The sequence below is a fragment of the Mesoplodon bidens genome (genome assembly GCF_964165515.1).
Source record: "Mesoplodon bidens genome assembly, chromosome: 17".
NCBI lineage: Eukaryota > Metazoa > Chordata > Mammalia > Artiodactyla > Ziphiidae > Mesoplodon > Mesoplodon bidens.
The window spans coordinates 1198642-1224866 of record NC_138174.1 but is presented as its reverse complement, the minus strand read 5'-3'; the positions used below and the strand labels follow the sequence as shown (position 1 = coordinate 1224866).

Here is a 26225-nt window from a genome sequence, read left to right as displayed (position 1 = left end):
CGCTACCACCCGTGGTTGCCAGGGGCCGGTGGCCGGGAGCCTCAACGAACTCTGGCGAAGTGGGTCACCTGTGGTGGCCCCAGCCTTGGGCAGCCCACGCAGGGCTGCCGCGTGGTTGGTTCCCGACACCTTTCACTGCCCTGCGCTCCTGCCCAAGAGGAAGCCTGGGGGATGCAGGAGGTCAGTCTCGCATGCAGTCCAGTCCAGCGCTGGGTGCTCCGTCCGAGTTTCCTTGGGGCCTCGGGGTCCCCGGGTTGGGGATGGCTGCTCAGGGCTGGGCCGGCTTCCCCAGGCTGGAGTTGGTGCCGTCTGCATCCTTGTCCGGCCCGGGCACGCAGGTGCAGCCCACGGGGATGGTGATGTACTCCTCGGTATAGACGGCGCGGCCGCCCGCGCAGGCCGGGGTCCGACGCAGGACCACCGCGGGCACGAGCACTGGGGCGCTGCGCAGCCGCACATCCTCCTCCCCGTGCGGCCCGGTCAGGCAGCCCCGGCACAGGCAGTAGGCCTCGGGCAGGTACCTGGGGAAGCGGCCAGGGTCGTAGGAGATCCTGCGGGGAGAGGACAGGCCCTGAGGGCTTGGCTCCTGGGCCAGTGGGCACTGGGGTCACTGACTAATAAGCGAAGGGCTGAAGCCGAGCAGCCACTGGCCTTCACTGTATTTAAGTGAAGACAGTTTACGGCCGTCCCTCAGGCCACATTCCCTGAAAACGCTTTCAGACTCGGCACCAGTGCGCGTAGGACAGGTGTACACCACACAGCCTGCATACACAATGAGATGCCCCCAGCCGCCCCGCTTTGGGCCCTCACCACCTCAGAGGCCCAGGCTGGGCGGACCCTGGCCTCCCCGCCGCTGACAGAGCCTCAAGCAGAGGTGGCTGCCAGACACCTGTCCAGGGGACCCTGGAGAAGGCCCTGCGTCTCACTGTCCATCAGGGTCCACGTGCCCTCCCATGTGTCGGCACCCAGGATGAGCCTGTGGCTGCTGGCTGGACCCTGCCCCTCACCTCCCCGAAACCAGGAGGTCACTGATGGAACCCAGGACTCCTCCCTAACGTCACCTTGCATGGAGACACTTGCCCCACCTCGGGATCGCCAAGACCCCAAACTCTCATTTCCATTCATCTGCCCTCTTACTTTTGGAGCTGGGTCCTTGTGACCCTGAAGTCTCAGGTCACAGCCGTGACCTGACCTCTCAAGGGACACACACATCCATACATCCACCATGCACCACGCCCAGGAGGGCCCCCCGAGTGCTGGCCCGAGGGGAGCCTAGGAAGGAAACGAACCAAGCAAGATGTGCCCAAGGGTGCCCACCCCTGGGACCTGGGGCTCCGCAGGGAGGGCGTGGCTAGGCTTCCAGAAGCTTCTTGTCCCTCACACGCAACCTCTGTAGACTAGTGTCCCTCGGCCCTCACCGTGCAGGACTGCAGGGCACCAGCCAAGCTAAGAAGTTTCCCGATGAGAAGGACCTTTTGACAACCAGTTATGAAAGTGCAGAGGCAGGAAGGCACGCGATGGGTAAACTGGGCAAAGTGGGCCGGGAGGCAGAACCTGACCAGCTATCAAGCATGGGGGGACTGGAGGCCATATCAACCAGGCCAACTGCCCATGGCCTGTGGACAGCCTCAGAAATGGTATCTTCACGCAACAACAAATCCACTTGACACCAACTATGTGCCACTTACACAGCAGGAAAGAACTAAGGCAGGGTCAGGCCTGCAGCCGGAGGGAGGGAGGGGGCCGGTGGGGAGGGGAGGGGAGGGGCGGGCCTCAGGGTGCCGTCAAGATGGAGGGTGGTGCTTAAACTCGGGGACCACGCTACGCTGCCCTGCCCCTGAGCATCCCAGAGGGACATTTCTGAGTCCTTGGCCACCATGTGGATGTGGGGATGAAGTCAGGGGAAAAAGTCCGGGTGCCCAGGAGGATAGCAACGGGGGAGCAGGAAGGCCTGGCTCCGACTCCCTTCTCACTGCCGTGCAAGGTGCAGCCCCGGAGATCTGCGCGCCGGCAGGAGGAGGGCGGCAGGGCCGGCCTGTGAAGGCACCTGCCTGCCCCCCGGGACACGGAGACCCACAGCAACTCCATCCGGCCCGCATGCCCACAAAGAGTTGAAAATATCTTTTATAAGCATCTCATCACTTCTCCCTCGCTGCTGCCTTTGTAAGAACTTTACTTTTCCAGCTTTTCCACCCCCATAATGCCTCATTCCCATCCCCTACACAGGCACAGGCCCCCCAACATCCCCTGTCGGGCAGGGGCGGTCATGTCAGGAAAAATCCCAGCTCCTCGGCTTCGCCTTCCGAGGCCCCCACGACCAGCCCCTCACCCACGTACTTTCCCAGCCGTCCGCGTGCCCGACACCCACCCCCAGAGCGGGACGCCTGGCAGGGGCCGCGGCTAAGCTTTTGCTCAACGTGAACTCTCCCCCAAACCAATCTCAACTCAGCCAAGACTTACCATGTTTTAAGGTCCAATGCAAGTCATTAAGAGTTTTCAGATTTCCTTAGTCAGATTTAACCTCTTCTTTCCCCATATTCTCAACACCTTGGGCCTCTCAGACAGAACTGCACATTTTCCACGTCTTCCCCTGGGAGGGAAGGGTAAGGACTGTATCTGGATGCACTCTCGTGCTCTAACAAGCCCACCACAGCGCCCGCACAGAGGAAGAGTTCAGTAGATGGTACGAGGGTGGTGGTGAGTCTGGACTCCTCAGCTTCCTGTCCTTCAGACCCTGAGATCAAGATTAGACCCTTACTTATATTAGAAGGAAAGGGAATTTATAATATCTGCAATCACATTCAACATTGTGCTAGTGGTGTTTCAGACAGTAGGAATATAGATGAAATACTATAATAATCTACCATCCAAGGACTCACCCTCTCGGGATAAATATACAAAGAAACAGAGTTAAACCTGGCCATCACAGCAGAGGAGGCTTCCTGGTAAAGTGGAACCTGGGTGGACTCATCCAGATGAAGAAGGAAAAAGGGCATTTAGTGCAGAGGTCAAAGCCTAGGTTTGAGGGACCACGTCAGGCGCCGCAGCACAGGAGAACTAAGCTGGGGCTGGAGCCTCTGTGAGGCCTCTAGTTCCTAACAGGAATTTGGATCTGACGCTGAAGGCAACAGGGAGGATGTTAGAGAAGTGACCCAATCAGATGGAATTTTAGGTCCCTCAGACTACAGAGTGGAAGCCAGTCTGGAGCCCAAGAGAGATCTTGGCTGGAGATGGAGATTTTTAAATTATTAGCATATGAATAGTGGTTAAGTAAGATCATTCACATAAGTGTATAGAGAGATACCAAATAAAAGAAACTCAACAGAGGTTTCATTCCAAGAGGGAAAAAAGAGGCAGGGGAACCTAAATATTTAAAGAGCTTTGAGAAATCATCAACAAAATAAAAAGGCAACCCACTGAATGGCAGTATTTGCAAAGCATATATCTGATAAGGGGTTAATATCCAAAATACAAAGAATGCATATAACTCAATACCAAAAGAACAATCTGATTAAAAAATGGGCTCAAGACCTGAATAGACATTTTTCCAAAGAAGGCATACAGATGTCCAACAGGCACATGAAAAGATGCTCAAACATCGCTAATTATTAGAGAAACGCAGATCAAAAGTACCTCACATCTGTCAGAATGACTATTATCAAAAAGACAAGAGGACTTCCCTGGTGGTGCAGTGGTTAAGAATCCACCTGCCAATGCAGGGGACACGGGTTCGAGCCCTGGCCCGGGAAGATCCCACATGCCGCGGAGCAACAATGCCCATGGGCCACAACTACTGAGCCTGTGCTCTACAGCCCACGAGCCACAACTACTGAAGCCCGCACGCCTGGAGCCCGTGCTCTGCAACAAGAGAGGCCTGTGCACCGCAATGAACAGTAGCCCATGCTCGCTGCAACTAGAGAAAGTCCGTGCACATCAACGAAGACACAACACGCTCCCCCCCCCACCAAAAAAGACAAGAAATAAGTGTTGGCGAAGATGAGAAAAACGAAACCCTTGTGTACTGTTGGTGGGAATGTTAAGTTGGTGCAGACACTGGAAAATAATATGGAGAATCCTCAAAAAAATTAAGAATAGAACTACTAAGTAATATAGCAGTTCCACTACTGGGTATTTATCCAAGGAAACAAAAACACTAACTTGAAAAGATGTATGATCACTGCATTATTATCACAGCATTATTAGAACAGCCAAGACATGGAAACAACCTAAGTGTCCATCGACAGATGAATGGATAAGATGTGGCACATATATACAATGGAATATTACTCAGCCATAAAAAGAAACGAAATTGAGTTATTTGTAGTGAGGTGGATGGACCTAGAGTCTGTCATACAGAGTAAAGTAAGTCAGAAAGAGAAAAACAAATACCGTATGCTAACACATATATATGGAATCTAAGGGAAAAAAAAAAGGTCATGAAGAACCTAGGGGTAAGATGGGAATAAAGACACAGACCTACTAGAGCATGGACCTGAGGATATGAGGAGGGGGAAGGGTAAGCTGTGACAAAGCGAAAGAGAGGCATGGACATATATACACTACCAAACGTAAAATAGCTCGCTAGTGGGAAGCAGCCGCATAGCACAGGGAGATCAGCTCGGTGCTTTGTGTCTACCTAGAGGGGGGGGATAGGGAGGGGATATGGGGACATGTGTATGCCTATGGCTGATTCACTTTGCTGTACAACAGAAACTAACACAACATTGTGAAGCAATTATACTCCAATAAAGACGTATAAAAAAACAATACTGTATAGCATATTCGAGAGTTGCTAAGAGAGTACATCTTAACATTTCTCATCGTGCACAAAACTGTGTGGTGACGGACGTTAACTAGATTTATTGTGATCATTTTGCCATATATGCAGATATTGAATCATTATATTGCACACCTAATAACTAATAATAACATGTCAACTGTATCTCAATTTAAAAAAATGGAGCGCCTTGAGCAGAGTGATATAAGTACTGGGGCATCGCTGACCTGGTTTACACCAGCCGACCAGGTGCAGCTAGGAGTGGAGCCCCAATTCCCAAGTGTTTTCATCTGGATGAGAAACTATATGGTTGCTTTAAAAACATATCAAACCCTTAGGGACACTGGACAAAACAATGGACCAGCACTGTTCAAAAGCATCACAGCCACGAGAGACAAAGGACTGAGGGGCTGTCACAGACTGAAGGGCCCTGAGCTGCAGAGGCTGGACCCTGGGGCAGGGAAGAGGCACGAGTAGGAACCCTCTGAAGGTCACAGTTCAGAATATGGCACCGTATCCACGCAGCGCCTCATCTTGGTAATTTTGCTGAGCTGTGATGCTGACTTGGGCAGTCTGGGTAAGCGGTACAGGGATTTCCTTGTACTAATTTCACAAATTTTCCTGTTACGTTTAAATTATTTCAAAGCAAAGAATTAAGTAATAAAAAAAAACTTTATGTTTTAAAAATACAAGACAATCAAGAAAATCTAAACTGGACTATTTGAAGATAAGAAGGAAGTATTCAATTTTAGGTGTGTTCAATGGTATTGTGGTTTTGTTTAACAAAAAGTCTTTATCTTTTAGAGAAACTGCCAAACTCGTGTGTACACACACACACACACACAGTGACCGTGTGCCTCTGAACCTGTCTCAGCAGGTCAGCAGTGAGCCTCCTGCACGCAGCCAGGGGTCGGACACACCTGTGCATGGGACCCAGGGGAGGCCCAGGGGTGAGGTGAGGCCAGAGGGCTGGGCTCGAAGGTGGTGGGGGAGGGAGCCAGGGGGAGTGGCGCGTGCGTGTGTCTACATGCGTGTGTGCGGTGGGGCAGGGACTTGCGAAGAAATCTGCGATGTGGCAGGACCCCTGAGCCCAGAGCAGAGAGTCTGGAGTTACGGGTCCCGGAAGCCACAAGGGGCTGTGAGACTCAGACAGGCTCAGGCTGACAACGGGAAGCTCATGCCGACGGCGGTGTAGACGCAGCCATGGGACAGAATCGGGTGTGGGAGGGAGGCCCCAACCTGAGGGCATAAAGATCCCTTTCAAACAACTGGGGTTTCTTTCTACACAGGTGACAGTCCCCGTGTCACGTGCTAGTTTTGTAGGTGGACCTGATGGCCGCCTGGATGTGGTGACGGGTCAGAAGCCTCATCCAACTAAAAATATCCCCCGACTCCCGCCAGTTGGCCCGAGGGACTGAAGTTTCCACTGTCACAGGGATACCTCTGGCCAAGGCACTGTGACAATGGGACCCCTGCCCACCCCACCTGGGATGGGAACATGGATGGCTCAGCATCAGGGGTTCGTGGCCGGCCTTTCTCTCAGGATAGAAATGTGCTACCACGGGACGGGGTGCAACGCATCCATCCCACCCGACACCCAGCACTGCAGGTGGGGGGCTGGCGGCGACCACGACGGGGGGTGGGCGCGGGGCTCAGGAGGAAAGTCCAGAAGCCCAGGACATGGGACAGACACGGCCCGTCACCCCAACCCCCGGCCTTGAGATTCTGGGAAAATCCTCAGGAGTGCTTTCGGGGTAAAGAAAGCTGCCAGCAGGGATCCTTTGTCACCCCACAAGGACACGCGGTCGAACGGCCCCCAGTGCCCACCCCCTCGGCCTTCCCGCTTCTGCTGCCACCATGTGCACCCAGCCTGAGGGAACACGCGGGAGCGAGGCCAGGTCCCCTCTGCAGGGACCCCACGTGTGAAGCTTGGCCGCCGGGAGCGACAGCTGGCCCAGCTTAATCCAGAAACAAAGGGCGTGCGGAGACGGGATGGAAACCGAGCCCAGAGGAATGTGAGTGACGGCAGGGCCAGGAAAAGAGCCGCCGGGCCCTGGACGGGGTAGGAAACAATTCGAGGCAGTTCCCCCCCACTCCCCCCAGGAGCGCAGCAGGTCACGGGCGGAGCTGCCACGGTGCTTATGCAGAAACCCAGCCCCCCTCTTTGCAAAGCACCAATGAGTTCAATTTCAAACAGCAGAGGCTGTGTGATCACGTCTTTCACAGCAATCCCAAGACCCCAGGCCCCAAAGCCAGGAAGAAGTGGGGAAAGGCCCCCTCCCCGCCCAGAAGCCACGGATGGAACCAAGTGGCCTCAACAGTCCAGGGTCCCCAGACCCCAAGGCCAAAACAGACTTTCTTAAAGGGGTGGCCTGGAGTCAGTGTCCTAAACCTACAATTTTGGTCCAACCTGGTTACCAACCAGCGACACTGGACGAGTCATCGCCCCTGCTGGTTCTCTGCAAAGTGCAGGGGATGGATTTGATGGGCAGGCTGCTTCCTCCACCTTCTTGATGGCAGGACTAATAAAGTGATACTTTTATCAACGTTTTCTGCTTAGAAAAGACACCTGTAATCCCCTGAGTTTCTAATATATCGGAGACTCTCCCCAAAGTAATCTATGAAGTCAGTGCAGTTCTCGTAGATTTCTCTTAGAACTTGGCAGGCTGATTCTAAAACTCGCACAAGAGAAAAGGGCCCAGAACAGTCTAAACAGCTGTGAGGAAGCATAGGAGGGGCTCGCTCTACCAGCCTTCAAGACGCTGCTAACGGGAAGACATCGGGCGCCCCCAGGGAGGCTGAGGGGAACAGTGTCTTTTCCCAAGCGCGTTTCTCCTGGACCTGGGCAATTAAGGCAGAAACAAGGTTTCCAAACTGTGGTTTTCAGAACCGTGTGGCATGGGGCCTGTTCAACCCCGGATTCCCACGCTTCCCTCCACACTCAGGAGCTCAGCCTGCTGGCCGCCAAGTGACCGCCTGGCTCGTGTCTGGGAGCCCCGGACAGAAGCCCCCAGCACCTCCGAGGGGGTGACTGCACACAACCAGGGCACTTCCCCACCCCCCCACCCCCAATCTCAGGACCCTCCCGCTGGACGCCCATGCCAAGGAGTCTAATTAGCCCACAAGGTCACTGCTGAGCCAGCATGGACGGTGGCGCTGAGACCTGGCTTGCTCTCTGCTGGGATGCTGTCCCCTCCCCAGGGCTGTGGAGCTCAGGGGGACACAGGGCCGGGCCGGGCTTAAAAGCCCCCTGGACAGTCCTGACCAGCCCCGGGTCTGAGAGACCACAGGGCACTGAGGCAGGTCTGTGGTTCCCTGTGCAACGGGTTCGACCGCCAGGGGTGCAGGGACAGGAGATGGCAGCCCCCTGCGCGGCGCCGCCGGCCCTCCTGTTGCTCAGGTTGAGCCGGACGGGCTTTCACCGCGGCTGCCAGGAAGCCCTGAACATGGCCCCGCCCAACGAGAACCTGAGTGTGTGTGTCCCTGGGGAACAGGACATGGGACCAGCTGGGAGGCAGACGGGCCTGACCGCATGGACCCTGAGGCCGTCCCCGCGGGCGCACCTGGCCCTATGCCGGCGAGGACAGCCAGGGGTCAGTGACCCTGGGCCGAGGCCACTGTGCTGCGATCCTGAGCCTGGCCTCGGACAGCCCTGACCCCAAGCCAGGGAGGCCGATGCAGACCCACCGGCTCCTCTGCTGCCAGGCTGGTCCCCGCGGAGCCTGGAAGGCCCGGTCCACCCCCCAAGACCCAGCCCTGCACGAGGGGCCCGAGGCCCCCAGGGGCTCAGCCCTACCACCACGGGGCCCTTGGAAAAGGGTGACCCAATGACTCCGTGCAACACCTGTCCACCTGGGAGCTCAGGGAAGAGCAGAGACACTTGGAAGGAATCTGGAAGACGATTCCGAGGGACAGAGAAAGGGAACCAGGGAACGAATGAGCCAGAGCTTCTCTAGGGCCCTTTTCTCCCTCAGGGCAGATGCCACGCATTCCGGGCAGCTGGGAAGAATCTCTTCCAAGGAAAAACAGAGCTCCTGCCACGGCCGTCCGGACTCTCCGTCCAAGGAAGCTGCAGAATCTGGCATTAGAGCCACGTCCGCTGCGTCCGTCCTTGGGGCGGGCGGGCCAAGCACCTCATGCGCGGTGTGAGGAAAAATCCACACGGAACATGAGCCCAGACGCTGCGCCTCGTCCTGGCAGCATCTTGGAAGGTCATTTTCCCCTTGACCGCGGGAGCCAGGCACCCACTGCTCTCCTTCAAGCCTCGTGTGTCGTTTCTGCAAGACCGAGGCCAAGAGGACGTCGGCTCGCGGCAGGCGCGCTCGCCCCCCAGTCCTTCCGCCGTATGAAGGACACAGACATTTGATTCAGGGGACGACGGCGTGGAATATTCACTCATCTTACGTAGAACAAGACCCGGCAGAGAAGACAACCTTCAAAGCAAAACGAATGGCCTATTTTCAGGAGAGACCGTCACCCCACGACGGCGCTCCCGACAGCGCTTCTATTTTTCACTCTGGAACGTTGGTGGCCGCAGCCCAGCCCGCTGTGTGCTGAGCAGCTCAGAGAAAAAGATCCATGCAGGACTTGGACCAATTAAAGTCACTTATGCATAAAAATATTTGCGGGGAGAAATACCACCATTTCCTACCAAGCTGCCCTAAATGATGAGTTTCTCCTTCTCTACCCCGGAGTCTGCCTGCGCGCAACGCCGAGTGCTGTCACTGGAGCCCCGCCCCCGCCGGCAGTTGACGGTCTCCGTCCTTTCCTCCCTCCCTGCCCTTCATAACAGAAAGGACACGACACCTGTGCTGATACACAGGCAATACACAGATACACAGATACCCGGGAAGCCAGAAAGGCTTTGCTTCTAAATCATGAGAATAACGAAGCCGGGCGCCAGGCGGCAGTGAACTTGCCAACGAAAAACAGAAGCAAGGTCTCCCCAGGTTGAAAGATGACCGGGGCCGGCGGGCGGGTGGGTTGGCCGGTGCTGCCCCCTGCCGGCCACCTCCCTGCGAGCCGCGGCTCCTGTCCGTGGGGAGGAAGGAAGGAGGAAGAAAATAAACTGGACACAGTCTGACCGTGCACCCGGGGGGAGGGGGCGCACGAGAGAAACAAGCGGGAACATTAGAAGGGGGCGGACCTTCTCTACCATGACGCTCCTCACCTCTGTACTTTCTCTAATTAATATTCTTTTACAATTTTAAGGACAACATAATGAAGAAAAAGCGATGTCCACAGCACCGCCTCGCACAGTGGATTGGACAACTGGGCGACACTTGTTGGGGAAGGGGCGCAGAGGCGACGCTCGGGGGTGGCGTGGCGGACGCAGGGTCGGAGGAGGGGCGAGCAGAAGCGCCCTTCCTGTTTCTGCCCTCCTGAAACCAGCGTAGGAACCTGCAGGTCATCCCCGCGGGCATCTCGCAGGCCCGGCCGGAGACAGTGGTGACCTTCCCCCTGCCACGAGCTGGGAGCTGTCGCTGCTGCCGCCCCTACTCCCAGCGTCCCCTGCTGAGAGTTCTGGCCACAGAGCAGAGCCAACCTGGGTTCTCCGTGCGAAAATTCCACTTTCCTGGCGCTTCCTAACACCCGGCCAGCGCCCCTGCTGGTACCCCCAGTGCAGGCTCATCCGTACAGGGCCGATGTGCCCACAAGCGGGTGGTCCCCCTGCCCCTCCCGTTAGGTCCCTCGACCTCCCCGTCACCCCTCCTCTCCTCCTTGTCCTGTTTCTTTTTCTTTCCATTTATTCCCTTGCTGCTATTGTGACCCATGGAGTTGTTTATTGCAAAATAAACGTAGGTGTAGTTGCTTAAATTCCCCGGAGGAATTTATAAAGAAAAGTAGCAAAGCCTAAAAATAAATTGTTGTGCATTATTCACATCCTAGAGAAAAGTTACCTTTAGACTAATACCCAAAATTGAGAAATATAAACAAGTAAAAATTACTTGGAGTGTTGGTGGATGTGTATCTTTGGGGTGTCACCATAAATAAGCAATGTGTATCTTAAACTGTAATAAACCTCAGTATTCCTACAATATGTTTCTTACTATGTCAATGTGACTTTTAAAAACTTACTGAGCAATCACATTGATTTTATTTTTGTCGTATTTGTTTCTAAAGCTTAAGAGAAACAAACATGATGACACAAAGTAAATGAGAAAATACTTTTATATTCCGGGGGCTGAATGTTGCTTTTCTAACAGCCCGTATGTGGGGAGCACAGCCAGGGGACCCAGAGCAGTCTGGACCTGGGTCCTGGCTCTGTCCCCACCCAGCTCCCTGTGTCCCCAGGCTGTGGCTCCCTGGGGCTCTAACCTCCGTGAAGGCAAGTAAGGCCTCTGCCGGGAGCCCATAACCAGCGAGAGCAAACAGTTCCCTTGGAGCCAAGACTCTTGGGAAATCGAAGGCCGGCGTGACCCGCTGAAGCTTCGTTTCTTTAGTATCTGCTCTTTCCTCGTGGTTGGTAAATTTCCCTTTCGGCTCTCCATTTTGAAGTTAAGATGTTTTGGCCCCTTTTTTGGAGCTTGGCCATGATGGTGGAGCAGGAAGACCCCCAAGCTCACAGGCACACCAAAATGACAAATATTTACAGAGCAACTACCAATAAAAAAAAAAGACCAGAACCTACCAGAAAAGACGTTCTACAACTAAAGATATAAAGAAAGAAGCACTATGAGGTGGAGATGGGTAGTAGGGGCAGAGAGTATACACAGGACATGATACTGTGCATAGAGAATCCTAAAGACGCCACCAGAAAACTACTAGACTCATCAATGAATTTGGTAAAGTTCCAGGATACAAAATTAATACACAGAAATCTGTTGCTCCTATATACTAACAATAAAATATCAGAAATAGAAATTAAGGAAACAATCCCATCTACCATTGCATCAAAAAGAATAAAATACCTAGGAATAAATCTACCTAAGGAGGCAAAAGACCTGTAGTCTGAAAACTATAAGATACTGATGAAAGCAACTGAAGATGACACAAACAGGTGGAGAGAGATGTTCTTGGATTGGAAGAATCAATATTGTTCAAGTGACTATACTACCCAAAGCAATCTACAGATTCAATGGAATCCCTATCAAATTACCAATGGCATTTTTCATAGAACTAGAACAAAAAAATTTTAATTCATATGGAAACATAAGAGATTCCAAAGAGCCAAAGCAATCTTAAGAAAGAACAACAGAGCTGGAGGAATCAGGCGCCCTGACTTCAGACTATACTACAAAGCCACAGTAACCAAAACAGGATGGTACTGGCAAAAAAACAGAAATATAGCTCAATGGACAGGATAGAAAGCCCAGAAATAAACCCACGCATCTGTGGCCAATCTATAACAAAGGAGGCAAGAATGTACAATGGCGAAAAGACAGTCTCTTCAATAAGTGGTGCTGGGAAAACTGGACAGCTACATGTAAAAGAATGAAATTAGAACATTCTCTAACACCATACACAAAAATAAACTCAAAATGGATTAAAGACCTAAATTTAAGACTGGATACTATAAAACTCTTACAGGAAAACATAGGCAGAACACTCTTTGACATAAATCTCAGCAATATCTTTTTGAATCCACCTCCTAGAGTAATGGAAATAAAAACAGAAATAAACAAATGGGACCTAATTAAACTTAAAAGCTTTGCACAGCAAAAGAAACCATAAACAAAATGAAAAGACAACCCACAGAATGGGAGAAAATATTTGCAAATGATGCAACCAACAAGGGATTAATCTCCAAAATATACAAACAGCTCATGTAGTTCAATATCAAAAAAAAACAAGGAACCCAATTAAAAAATGAGAAGGCCTAAATAGACATTTCTCCAAAGAAGACATAGAGGTGGCCAAAAAGCACATAAAAAGATGCTCAACATCACTAATTATTAGAGAAATGCAAATCAAAACTACAATGAGGTTTCACCTCACACCAGTCAGAATGGCCATCATCCAAAAGTCTACGAACAACAAATGAGGGACTTCCCAGGTGGTCCAGTGGTAAAGAATCTGTCCTGCAATGCAGGGAACACGGGTTCAATCCCTGGCCGGGGAACTAAGATACCATATGCCGTGGGGCAACTAAGCCCGTGCGCCACAACTACTGAGCATGCACACCTCAACTAAATAGCCCTAGTGCCACAAACTACAGAGCCCACGCACTCTGGAACCTGTGCACCACAACTAGAGAAGAGAAACTCACACACTACAACTAGAGAGAAGGCTGTGCGCCACAACTAGAGAGAAGCTCACACACTGCGAGGAAAGATCACGCATGCCGCAACGAAGACCCAACGCAGCCAAAAATAAAAATTAATTAATTTTTTAAAAAGAATTTAAAAAATGAACTATAAATGCCGGAGAGTGTGTGGAGAAAAGGGAACCCTCCTACACCATTGGTGGGAATGTAAATTGGTGCAGCCACTATAGAAAACAGTTTGGAGGTTCCTTAAAAAACTAAAAACAGAGCTACCATATGATCCCACAATCCCACTCCTGGGCAGAAATCCAGAAGAAAACATAATTCAAAAAGATACGTGCAGACTTACCTGGTGGCGCAGTGGTTAAGAATCCACCTGCCAACGCAGGGTACATGGGTTTGAGCCCTGGTCCGAGAAGATCCCACATGCTGCGGAGCAACTAAGCCCGTGCGCCACAACTACTGAGCCTGCATGCCTAGAGCCCGTGCTCTGCAACAAGAGAAGCCACCGCAATGAGAAGCCTGTGCACTGCAGAGAAGGTAGCCCCTGCTCACCACAACTAGAGAAAGCCCACACACAGCAATGAAGAGCCAACACAGCCAAAAAATAAAAATAAATTTTTAAAAAAAGATCTACAAACAATAAATGCTGGAGAGTGTATGGAGAAAAGGTAACCCTCATACACCACTGGTGGGAATGTAAATTGGTGCAGCCGCTATGGAAAACAGTATGGAGGTCCCTCAGAAAACTAAAAATAGAGTTACCATATGATCTTGCAATCCCTCTCCTGGGCACATAACTGGAAAAGGTGAAAACTCTAGGGACTTGCCTGGCGGTGCAGTGGATAAGACTCCGCACTCTCAATGCAGGGGGCCCAGGTTCGATCCCTGGTCAGTGGACTAGATCCCACATGCATGCCACAACTAAGAGTTCACATGCCACAACTAAGGAGCCCTCCTGCCACAACTAAAGAGATCGAAAGCCACAACTAAGGAGCTGGTGAGCTGCAACTAAGGAGCCTGACTGCTGCAACTAAGACCAGGTGCAACCAAATATATAAACATTTTTTAAAAAGAACTCTAATTCTAAAAGATACATGCACCCCAGTGTTCACAGCAGCACTATTCTCAATACCCAAGACATGGAAGCAACACAGATGTCCATCAACAGATAAATGGATCAAGAAGGTGTGATATATATACACAATAGAATATCAGCCATAAAAGAATGAAATAGGGCTTCCCTGGTGGCACAGTGGTTGAGAGTCCGCCTGCCGATGCAGGGGACGCGAGTTCGTGCCCCGGTCCGGGAAGATCCCACATGCCGCAGAGCGGCTGGGCCCTTGAGCCATGGCCGCTGAGCCTGCGCATCCGGAGCCTGTGCTCCGCAACAGGAGGGGCCACAACAGTGAGAGGTCCGTGTACCGCAAAAAAAAAAAAAAAAAAAGAATGAAATAATGCCATTTGCAGCAACATGGATGGACCTAGAGATAATCATACTAAGTGAAGTCAGACAGAGAAAGACAAATATCATATGATATCACTTATGTGTGGAATCTAAAATATGGTACAAATGAACTTATTTACAAAACAGAAACAGACTCACAGACATAGAAAACAAACTTGTGGTTACCACAGGGGAAGGGGAGGAGGATTAATTAGGAGTTTGGGATTAGCAGATACAAACTACAATATATAAAATGGACAAACAAGGCCATACTGTATAGCATGGGGAATTATGTTCAGTATCCTGTAATAAACCATGATGGAAAAGAATATAAAAAAGAATATAAAAAAGAATATATATACATATATGCATGTATATACATAACTGAATCACTTTGCTCTACACCAGAAACTAACACAAAATTGTAAATAAGCTATGGTTCAATTAAAAAAAATTTTTTTAAACCAGTTCTAAGAGGGAAGTTTACAGTGATACACACTCAGGAAAAAAGAAAAATTTCAAATAAACAACCTAACCTTACACCTAAAGGAACTAGAAAAAGGAGAACAAACAAAACCCAAAGTTAGTAGAAGGAAAGATATCATAAGATCAGAGCAGAAATAAATCAAATACAGACAAAACAAAACCAATAAGAAGATCAATGAAACTAAGTGCTGGTTCTTTGAAAAGATAAACAAAGTTGATAAACCTTTATCCAGACTCATCAAGAGAAAAGAGAGAGGGCTTCCCTGGTGGCACAGTGGTTGAGAGTCCGCCTGCCGATGCAGGGGACACGGGTTTGTGCCCCAGTCCGGGAAGATCCCACATGCCGTGGAGCGGCTAGGCCCGTGAGCCATGGCCGCTGAGCCTGCGCATACGGAGCCTGTGCTCCGCAACGAGAGGCCACAACAGTGAGAGGCCCGCGTACCGCAAACAAAAAAAAAAAGAAAGAGAGAGGGTCCAAATGAACAAAACCAAAAATGAAAAAGGAGAAGTTACAACTGATACCACAGAAATACAAAGAATCATAAGAGATTACTATAAACAACTGCATGCCAATAAAATGGACAACCTAGAAGAAATGTACAAATTCCTAGAAGTGTACAATCTCCCAAGACTGAACCAGGAAGGAAGAGAAAATATGAACAAAGCAATTACCAGTAATCAAACTGAATCAGTAATTGGGAAAAAAAAAAAAAAAAAAGAAAAAAACTCGCAACAAACAGAAGTCCAGAACCAGATGGGCTTCATGGGTGAATTCTACCAAACATTTAGAGAAGAGCTGAAGAGTTGATTCCTATCCTTCTGAAATTATTCCAAAAAATCAGAGAGGAAGGAATGCATCTGAACTCATGCTATGATACCAAAACCAAACAAAGATATCACACAAAATAGAAAACTACAGGCCAATATCACTGATGAACATAGATGCAAAAATCTCCAACAAGACATTAGCACATTGATTCCAATAATGCATTAAAAGGACCATACACCATGATCAAGTGGGATTTATCCCAGGGATGCAAGGATTTTTCAATATCCATAAATCAATCATTGGGATACACCACACTAACAAATTGAAGAATAAAAACCATTACGATCATCTCAATAGATGCAGGAGAAGCTTTTGACAAAATTCAACATCCATTTCTGATAAAAACTTTCCAGTAGTGGGTATAGAGAAAACATACCTCAACATAATGAAGGCCATATATGATAAGCCCACAGCTAACATCATACTCAATGCTGAAAAGCTGAAAGCATTTACTCTAAGATCAGAAAGAAGACAAGGATGCCCACTCTCACCACTTTTTATTCCACATAATATTGTAAGTCCTAGCCACAGCAAACAGACAAGAAATAAAAGGGATCCAAACTGGAAAAGAAGAAGTAAAACTTTCACTGTTTGTAGCTGACATGATACTATACGTATAAAATCATAAATACACCACCAAAAAACTATGAGAGCTCATCAACGAATTCAGTAAAGTTGCAAGATACAAAATAAATACACAGAAATATATTGCCTTTCTATACATTAACAGTGAACTGGCAGAAACGGAAATTAAGGAAACAATCTCATTTACCATATCATCAAAAAGAATACTTAGGAATAAATCTAAGGAGGTAGAAGACCTGTACTCGAAAAACTATAAGACACTGATGAAACAAATTGAAGATGACACAGATAGAAAGATACACTGTGTTCATTGACTAGAAGGATTGATACTGTCAAAATGACCATACTACCCAAGGCAATCTACAGATTCAAAGCAATCCTTATCAAAACACCGATGACATTTTCCACAGAACTGGAACAAATAATTTTAAAATTTGAACGGAAACACGAAAGACCCTGAATAGTCAAACCAATCTTGAGAAAGAAGAACAGAGCTGGAAGAATCACACTCCCTGAGTTCAAACTATACTACAAAGCTACAGTAATCAAAATAGTATGGTACTGCCACAAAAACAGACACACAGATCACCGGAACCAAATAGAGAGCCCAGAAATAAACCCACACACTTATGGGCAATTAATCTATGACAAAGGAGACAAGAATACATAGTGGAGAAATGACAGTCTCTTCAATAAGTGGTGTTTGGAAAACTGGACAGCTACATGTAAAAGAATTAAATTAGAATATTCTCTAACACCATATACAGAAGTAAACTCAAATTGATTAAAGACCTAAACGTTAAGATCTGACACCATAAAAGTCCTAGAGGAAAACATAAGCAGAACACTCTCTGACATAAATTGTGGCAATATTGTTTTCAATCTGTTTCCTAAGGCAAAGGAAACAAAAGCAAAAATAAACAAACTTAAAAGCTTTTGCACAGCAAAGGAAGCTACTGACAAAAAACAATCTACTGAATCGAAGAAGATATTTGCAAGTGTTAAGACGAATAAGGGGCTACCATCCAAAATACATAAACAGCTCATACAACACAATATCAAAAAAACAAAAAAACCGATTAAAAAATGGGCAGAAGACTTGAATAGACATTTTTCCAAAGAAGATATACAGATGACCAACAGGCACATGAAAAGATGCTCAACGATGCTAATCAGAGAAATGCAAATCAGAACCACAATGAGATATCACCTCACACCTGTCAGAATGGCCATCATCAAAAAGAACACAAATAACAAATGCTGGCGAGGATGTGGAGAAAAGGGAACCTTTGTGCACTGTTGGTGGAAATGTAAATTGGTGCAGCCACTGTGGAGAACAGTGTGAGGAATCCTCAAAAAAAAACAAAACAAAAATAGAACTACCATATGATCCAGCAATTCCACTCCTGGCTATATATCCAAAAAAAAAAGAAAACACTAATTCAAAAAGATACATGCATCCCAATGTTCACTGCAGCATTTTTTACACTAGCCAAGATATGGAAGCAATCTACGTGTCCATCAACAGACAAATGGATAAAGAAGACGTATATACATATAGAGTGGAATATTAGCCATAGAAAAAGAATGAAATTTTGTCACTTGCAGCACTGTGGATGGACCTGGAGGGTATTATGCTTAGTGAAATAGTTGACAGAAAAAGACAAATACCATGTTGTCATTTGTATGTGGAATCTGAAAAAAAAAAGAATATAACAGAAACAGACTGACACAGAGAACTAGTAGTGGTTGGTTACTAATGGGGAGAGGGAAGGGGGAGGGGCAAAATAGGAATTTGAAATTGTTGTAGTTAATACCTGTCTTGCATAAAAGCTGTAGCCGTCACACCCCCAGTATAGGGAGAGCCTTCCCCTCACACCGTGCCAGCTCGGCTGGACAGGCGCGCCCACCAAACAGCTCTCTCAGTACAGTGATTTTTTTTTTTTTTAACAAGAGTTAGCTTTTTGTTTTTTCTTTTTCTTTTTGGCTGTGTTGGGTCTTTGTTGCTGCGCAGGCTTTCTCTAGTTGTGGCGAGCGGGGGCTACTCTTCGTTGCGGTGTGCGGGCCTCTCATTGCGGTGGCTTCTCCTGTTGCAGAGCACGGGCTCCAGGCGTGTGGGCTTTAGTAGTTGTGACACACGGGCTTAGTTGCTCCGCGGCATGTGGGATCTTCCCGGACCAGGGCTCGAACCCCTGTGCCCTGCATTGGCAGGCAGATACTTAACCACTGCACCACCAGGGAAGCCCCTTTAATATTTATTTAGTTGGCTACACCAAGTCTTAGTTCCAGCACTCAGGATCTTCGTTGCGGCATGCAGGATCTAGTTCCCCAACCAGGGACTGAAGCCGGGCCCCCTGCATTAAGAGCGTGGAGTCTTGGGCTTCCCTAGTGGCACAGTGGTTGAGAGTCCGCCTGCTGATGCAGGGGACGTGGGTTCGTGCCCCGGTCCGGGAGGATCCCACATGCCGCGGAGCAGCTGGGCCCGTGAGCCAGGGCCGCTGAGCCTGTGTGTCCAGAGACTGTGCTCCGCAACAGGAGAGGCCACAACAGTGAGAGGCCCGCATACCGCAAAAAAAAAAAAAAAAAAAAAAAAAGGAAATAAAGAGCGTGGAGTCCTAACCACTGGACCACCAGGGAAGTCCCAGTACAGTTTTAATATGCCTGAGGGCGAGGTCTGTCCACCTTTCAGAGTTGGGGTCATGTGAGTTCCCTCCATGGGGACTGACCACGGCCTCTGTCTTCCTTTCATCGGGTCTTTTTTTTTTTTTTTAACTTTTATTGGAGTACAGTTGCTTTACAATGTTGCTAATTGCCACTGTACAGCAAAGTGAATCAGCTATACGTATACATATATCCCCTTTTTGGATTTCCTTCCCATTTACGTCACCACAGAGCACCGAGTAGAGTTCCCTGCACTACACAGTAGGTTCTCATGACTTCTCTATTTTATACATGGTGTCAATAGTGTGTATGTGTCGACCCCAATCTCCCAACTCATCCCACCCCCTCTTCCCCCCTTGGTATCCATACCTTTGTTCTCTACGTCTGTGTCTCTATTTCTGCTTCGTAAATAAGATCTATACCAATTCATCGGGTCTTTTTCTTGGTTTGTAGGAGCTCTTCATGAAACAAGCCCTTTATCACATGGGTTGCAAGTATTTTTTCCCAGTTTGCCCTTGTATTTTTTTTTCCAATTTTGCCAAGAAAAAATGGCAGATAATTATGTAATTAAATTTATCAATCTCCTCTTTAATGACTTTGGGGGCCGGTGAGCTACTAAATAGGCCTTCTCCACTCAAGTGTATAAATATAATTGACTGCATTTTTATGTATTTTTGTGGTTTTACTTTTCACGTTTAAGTCTGAGTCATCTGGAACTTATTTCCATACAAGAGTGAGATCCAATTGTATCTTTTCAGCTGGTTACCCAGTCCCAACGCTATTTATCGAATGATCCATCTCTCCCCTAAAGATACGGAAAGCACCTTATACTCCTAATTTCTATTTTAAGGCCTAGCTTACACAGCTGAAGTGGTCCTTTCTGTGCCTTTCAGGTTTGACGTGCAGTCCATTTCCCCATCCATCTTTAAGAGTTCTCTGTTTGTAGCCTTAAATAGCACTTCTGAGTCTGAGCTGACACAGCACAGGTGAGGCCGCTCTTCCGCCCGCGATCCCGCCCGGCAGTAACGTCTAAGCACACCGCTTAGAAGAGGCACGTGTATTGCTTCTTCTAATCTTCCCAGAAACTCGGGAGGCGGGGAGGTGATCCGAGGTCAGGGCGCAGGGCGGGGTCTCCTGGCAGGGCCGGCTTCAGCGGCCAGCCAGTCCCCTGCAGCGGGCTGCAGTCCCGGCCCGTGCCCAACCTGGAAACCATCCTTCCCGTAGAGCGTGCAGCCATCGGGCCTCCCCGTGCTCACTGAAGGGCAAGCTCACGAGGCTCGAAATGTCTGAAAAACGATGCAGGCGTAGCTCCTGGCCCAGGCCCGTGAGGAGCAAAGGCTCCCCAGGCAGAACCATGCGATGCTGGGTTCCTAACAGCTACCTGCCCCAGCAGCGCCCTGCTCCCTCCACTCTGGGGTCTTTCCTGGGGATACACAGGCGTCAGTGCCAGCAACGTACAAGGGCAGCTCAACTCCGCCACGCGGAGCTCTCGGGCCGACACCTCCCGGTCTGCGCTCCAGCCCCGACCTCTCGCGAGACCACACCTCCGCCCGCGCGCTCTCAGGGACCGAACTCAGCAGCCTGGCCCTGAACTCGTCTCCTCCAGGGAGCCTGCTTCCTCGTCCTGTTGCTAAAATACGTCCACAACCCAAGCCAGACACGTGGCCGACGCGCCCAACAGGAGGTCCTGAGTAACAGTTACTCTGCTGCATCGTGGTCCTCGTGGTCCACGGGCCGCGGCCTGGCCTCGGAGGAGAGCACAGTCTGTTGTTCCGCGATGCCGCCTCGCACGTCAAGGATGTGACATGAGGCTAGAAAGAGAGGGGCGGGACAATAACCCACCCTTTGGGGCCCTGGGATTGGTGGGGAGAAAGAGGAAAAGGCGGAGAAGAAGCACCAGCGTGAATGGCTGACAGGTGTGTCCCGAGGGCACCAGCCGATGTCGGGAAGAGCCAGCACGCGGGGCGGAGGGGGCTGCGCGCCACGGCAGGCGGGAGAGGTCTTCCCACGTCCCCGCACAGCCCACCGTGGGGACTGGGACGCTGTAGGCCCCTCCGTCCCACACGGAACCATCCTCCACTAAATCCCTTTTTCTTTAAGCAGTGCCATTCACATTGGTCCTGGTCTCACCTCCTCCACCATCCTAGCTGCGTGTGTCCAGTTTTCGCCCCTCAGGGACAGCTTCTCGAAACACGAGTGGCTGTATGGCTTCCTCGATCGAAAAAACACCCTCAAGGACAAATATCAACCTTCCAACACTGCTAAGGGCAAACCCAGGCCTGCGCTCCCCGCCCCCCCGCCCCCCCGCCTGAGCTCCTCACTCCCTTCCTTTCCTCCGGGTCACCCCGTCCCTTTCCCGAGGCTGCAGCGGTGAGGGATCCCACCTTCTCCAGCCTGACTGAGAGCCCCTCAGGACGGTGACACTCCGCAGCGACAGCAGGGAAGGAAGCGGACGGCCATACGTGCGCTGAGGGCACTCCGGCCACACTGTGCCCCGTCTGCACACCACTGCTTTCCTGCGAGATGACTTCTCCCCCGAGCGACCCCGGAATGACGCCCGTCTTCCAGCTCGATGACCCTCCGCCCTCCCCCTCCCCCCCGCTTAAACCACCGCACACTTAACTCCTCGTGTCCAATCACGTCCCGCCTCGTTTGCTCCCCGATGACCGCCACCCCCCCTCCTGTCGACCACAGGCTTGACAAGCTCAGAGGGTCCAAGGCCAGCAGCACCTGGACCAGCACAGGCGCCCGAGAAACGTCCGCAAGACCCCACATCAGACCCCGCACAGACCTCCTGCGCAGAGTCCTCTAACAATCAACGAAGGCTCCCCGGGCTCGGCCGCGTAGACCCCACTTAACCACGTACTTGGCAAGACACAGGTGCTCAAGAAACTGGGGCGTCTCAAAGACCGGAAAGGTGAACGGAGGACGCGGGTCCCTCGGAGAGAGCTGCCCGGCCTCTGCGGTAAGGAGCTGCTACCGCTCCGGCGCCCCCCGCGCCCCCCGGCGCGCCCGCTCACCTGTAGGCCCAGGGCGACACGCTGCGCAGGTTGGTGGGCGGCCGGAAGCGGCGGTCGGCGGGCCTGCCCCCGGCCGGGCAGCTGGCGTTGCGCGCCTGCTCGCGCGGGCCCAGCTGCAGCGTGTGGTGGAAGGCGCCGAGCACGCCGGCCGCCAGCCGCCCGTACAGCTGCTCCAGGAGCTCCTCGGGCCGGTCCGCGCAGCCCCGCGCCCGCGCCGGCCGCCGGCCCGCCCTCGGGGCGCCCCCCGCCCGGCCCGGCGACAGCGCCAGCAGGACTCCGGCCACCAGCGCCCAGACCTGCGGGAGAGGCCGCGCTCAGCGCCGCGCGGAGGAGGGGCCCGCGCCCCGCCCCGCGCCCCCGCCCCCAGGGCCCCGCCCCGCGCCCCCCGCCCCGCGCCCCCGCCCGGAGGATGGGTGCTGACCACGCCGGCCCCCGCGCGCCCTCCCCGCCCGCGCGCCGCCCGCGAGCACCCCGGGGCCCTCCCCCGCGGCGGCCCGCTCGCCCCCCGCCGCCGCCGCCCCGAGCCGGGGTCCGCGTGGGCCGCGGGTGCGCGGTGCGCGTGTGTGTGTGCCGGCCGGGCTGCTGCGCCGCGGGCTGCGAGTGCCTGTGACGGCGCCCGGGCCCCTCGGCGGCCCCCGCGTGTCCTGGGCGCGCGGGCCCCACGAGGCGGCCCGGGACGGAGGGCGGCGGCCCCCGGCGCCCGGGGACCGAGACGCGACCGCTGCGCCGCGAACTTACCGGCGGCCCCAGCATCGCCCCAAAGTGGCTCCGGTGGTCGCGGAGGCGCGGACACGTCCCGAGCGGAGCCGCGCGGCGCTGAGCGGAAGGAGGCGCCTCGGCTGGAAGGGAAGTCGGCCGGGTCCGGCCGCCGCGAAGAGCCTCCCGGAGGAAGGCGCCGCGGGAGCGGGACGGGCACCTGGAGAGGCGCGCAGGGGCCTGGAAGCAGCTTCTTCGCCACGACTTCCTCTGAGGGACTGGAGATGGAGAGCGTTCCAAACGGGGGGCGGGGGCGCTTCTCCTTCCCCCAGACACCAGGAAGCGGTCCTTGTCTGCCCCACTAGCACCTCCGAAATCCAAGCACCAAACATTCTACCCAGCTTGCACTTTTATGGCTGGAACTGGGCATCCTTGGGCGCTACAGGGTCGGGAACTCCTGCTTCGTGATGCCGGGACTGTAAGCACGTGCAGTCATGTAAAATAAGCCTAATACTTTGTAAATAAAGAAAATATACTTACACGAGGGAATTCTATTTCAAGAACCAAAGCAAACGTGCTCGTTCGTTCATTCTGTAAATGAATGCTTAATGCTTTTTAGGTGGTGGGCTAGTGAATACGGTCATTTTACGGCAGTCATACTTGGCCAATGAAAACAAGTGATTGGTAACAGCTGAAAGGTTTTCGAAGCTATAGAAAATACATAATTTATGGTTCCCTAAATGCTTTCCAGCTTAGGTATTTGACTGCCTTGTAAATAAACTACATTTCAGTTATGCTGTGTAGAAAAACAACACTTTTGTATGCCTTGAATATTCTATAACTGAAGAATTTAGGAATTGTCCTATTGACTGCTCAAAATCCCACAGAAATCTCCAATTTAAGCCATTTAAGCTTGGTGAGTAAACGTTTGTTTTGAGGTTACAAAACTTTTTCTGATTAGTAGAGAAATTGTGTTCTTTCTGGTAAAATGGGAATAAACATATCAATACACACACACATACTGTTTTTTTAAAATTGGGTAGAAGTGTGGGAATCCTTTAGGAGAGAGCAGTTTCATCCTTTGAAAGGTAAGGCGATACAGCGCCAGACGCCTCATTCCGTATGTTATTCAACAAAATATCTTCCGCTGTCTAATAACATGGTAACTTCTCTCTCCTCCCCTGTTGCTTGGAAACGAAAGTATTTACTTTCCAACACTTTTCATTTTATTAAAGATCATAAACTACTGAAGATGCCTGCCCACTTGATAGAACATAAAATTCGTTTCTGTGATGCTAAGCAGAGTTGAGAAACTGTCTTCTCAACAGGTGCAAAATGTCTGTAGTCAATTGCCCTCAAACCTGAACATATTTATGAACGTGTGAAATAAACATGCTCATAGTTCAATCCAACATTAAGACGAGTGAGAAAAAGGCAAAATACTCAAAAGCAGCCTCATCATGTTCCCTTGGAAGCTAACTCCTCTGCGGTGTTCTCCGCTGAAGGTGCGACGAGAGCCGTTCCTCTCTCAGCCCCCGGATCACTCAATCCCCACAGCGCCAGGCCGTCTGTAGCTCCCTGGCATGGGAGCCGGGGTAGGGGTGGCTACGTCCACTTACCTTCCTGGGTTACTGACGGATCCAAACCTCCTTCCCTCCTCCGAAGGTCAGGTCTCCCCACCACGAGTTCTATCTGTCGTCTTCTCGGGCAGCACCTGGAGGTCCCACCACGCCTTTACCTCATTCCCGCACCTTTAACACCTGTGGAGGAGCCACCCAAGACCCGGCCTCTAATTGGCTACCCCAGCTCCACCTGCTTTCCCCCAGCACGTCTCGACTCTGGAAGCCTGTGCTCACCCACCGCGACCCCTGCGCTCATTACCGGGAGCGGCTCCCCGTCCGTCCGAGTGTGAGTGGCCCCCGACACCAGCACCTTCTCTCCGCACTTGTCCTGTACTAGCTGTCTGACCTCGTCTGCTGACCCTGCCTTTCCACCAGCCACCCCACGCGAGTCCTAGTTTCCCTTCTCGGCTGGGGCAGAGTTGGTGGTTCGACGCGATCACCACGGCCCTGCAAATACCCTAGTCCCTTGCTCCTTTTTCGCTCTGTGACATTTGCCTGGAACAACCCCACTCTGTTCCGTTCATACAGCCGGGCGTGCGCCGCATCTCAGATGGCCATTCCACACGCGGGCCTGTCCCACTTTCCGAGTTATATTCTCCTCCCGAGATGATTAGCTTCCGTCTCCCTCCTCGGATCTCTCCTCCCCACCTCTCGCCCGGCTCCGAATGCATGTCGCTTAGCCCTGCTGCTCGCGGCCCTCCTGACGCACAGCGCACGATTTGTTTGCTGCTTTCCCGGGGCCCTAGCGTGGCAGCACTGGCTGACCTGACGCGACCACGGCGGCGTCGTTGGCACCCACCTCAGAGAGAGGCAACCCCGGCCGGTCAGCGCCTCCGCCACAAACGCTGCCATCCTGCTTTCTTCTCTTACTCACAACCCGCACGCAGGCCCCCGGTAACTCTGCTGAGCTCTCCCTCCCTAACGTGTGCTGGGCCGCAGCGACCCGCACAGCCCCCAGGCACCCCTCTCCCACGCACGCCACGCTGCGGCTGCAACCCGCCCCCGCCCGCCGGCCCCAGCCAATCCCCGCAGGGCGGTGGGCTCGTGCTCCGTAGGTTAGACCACATCACGTGCCTCCGCTGTTCCGGCGGCAGAGTGAAGCCTCAGGTGCCGCTGGGCTCCACGAGGCCCGCCCCGGGGCCCCGGCCCCTCACGCTCCCGCCCACCGCGCGCAACGCCCCCCCCCCCCCACGACGCGCGCGTCTAGCTCATCTGCTGCACCGCTGTCACTCCCCGGGCCGCTCCTCCATTTCACTCTCTTCACCGCCCTTAACAACACCCAAAGCCCATTGAAACATACACTTATTGTCTGCCCCCGCCAGAATTTACGCTCGTTGAGGGCAGGGTCTTGCTGTCTTGGTCACGACCGTAGCCCCAGGCTCTCGCACACACTAGCCGTTTAGGGTATTTGGTGAACGCCTTCCCCATCAGATCATAACCTTTTCTGCAAGCAGGGAATGTGCTCTGATTTCGGTGTTTCCTCTCCCGCACCTACCAGAAGTGTGCATGCCGTGGAGACAATGTAAAACGAGGTGGAGGGTCCATCCTCTCTCGTGAAGTGTTACCCACCAGCCACGCCTACCCTGACTGCCCACCACCGCACTCCTCTGGACGGTGCCCGCCAGCCAGACATACCGTAAGAAGGATGCACGCAGTCCTGGCTTCGACCCCGCACCCCGCGTTTCAACGGGAAGCACAACTCGAGGCTGCCGGCGCTCGGGGCTGAAGGGACTACGGAGAAGAGCAGGAGGGTCACAGGCTGCTGTTTTCTCTGACGACTTTACTGCCCCCAAACACAACTGCTTGACTAGTGTTGGAATCCCCACAAAGCAAAACTTCCAAAGCAATTTACCTTGAATAACGACTCATCAAGGGTATGCCCAAGCACAGTATTTT

General features: G+C 51.9%; 1 protein-coding gene across 2 annotated transcripts; it reads right to left on the bottom strand.

Annotated features, from left to right (window-relative positions):
* Positions 1-139: 139 nt before the first annotated feature.
* On the bottom strand, positions 140-26105 carry IL17D (interleukin 17D). 2 transcript variants are annotated; one of them, XM_081214542.1, is made up of 6 exons: positions 25965-26105; positions 25560-25597; positions 24327-24439; positions 22750-22985; positions 22012-22307; positions 140-551 (listed from the first exon to the last, which is right to left on the bottom strand). In XM_081214542.1, exons 2-6 carry the CDS (start codon positions 25577-25579, stop codon positions 269-271), a joined length of 948 nt encoding a protein of 315 aa, XP_081070668.1. In that variant the 5' UTR covers positions 25580-25597; positions 25965-26105; the 3' UTR covers positions 140-268. The 2 variants fall into 2 exon arrangements, with proteins under 2 accessions (XP_081070668.1, XP_081070669.1); XM_081214543.1 differs by having other exon boundaries at positions 460-2590.
* Positions 26106-26225: the final 120 nt, after the last annotated feature.

Bases quoted from the DNA above. Each gene is read 5' to 3' on its own strand.
- IL17D (XM_081214542.1), bottom strand. From the start codon at position 25,579: ATGGAGGAGCGGCCCGGGGA. The intron at 24,440-25,559 runs GTGACAGCGGTG...AATGAGGTAAAG, and splicing joins ATGGAGGAGCGGCCCGGGGA to GCGTGGTGGGACCTCCAGGT. The intron at 552-22,011 runs GTGAGCGGGCGC...CTCTCCCCGCAG, and splicing joins GTGTCGCCCTGGGCCTACAG to GATCTCCTACGACCCTGGCC.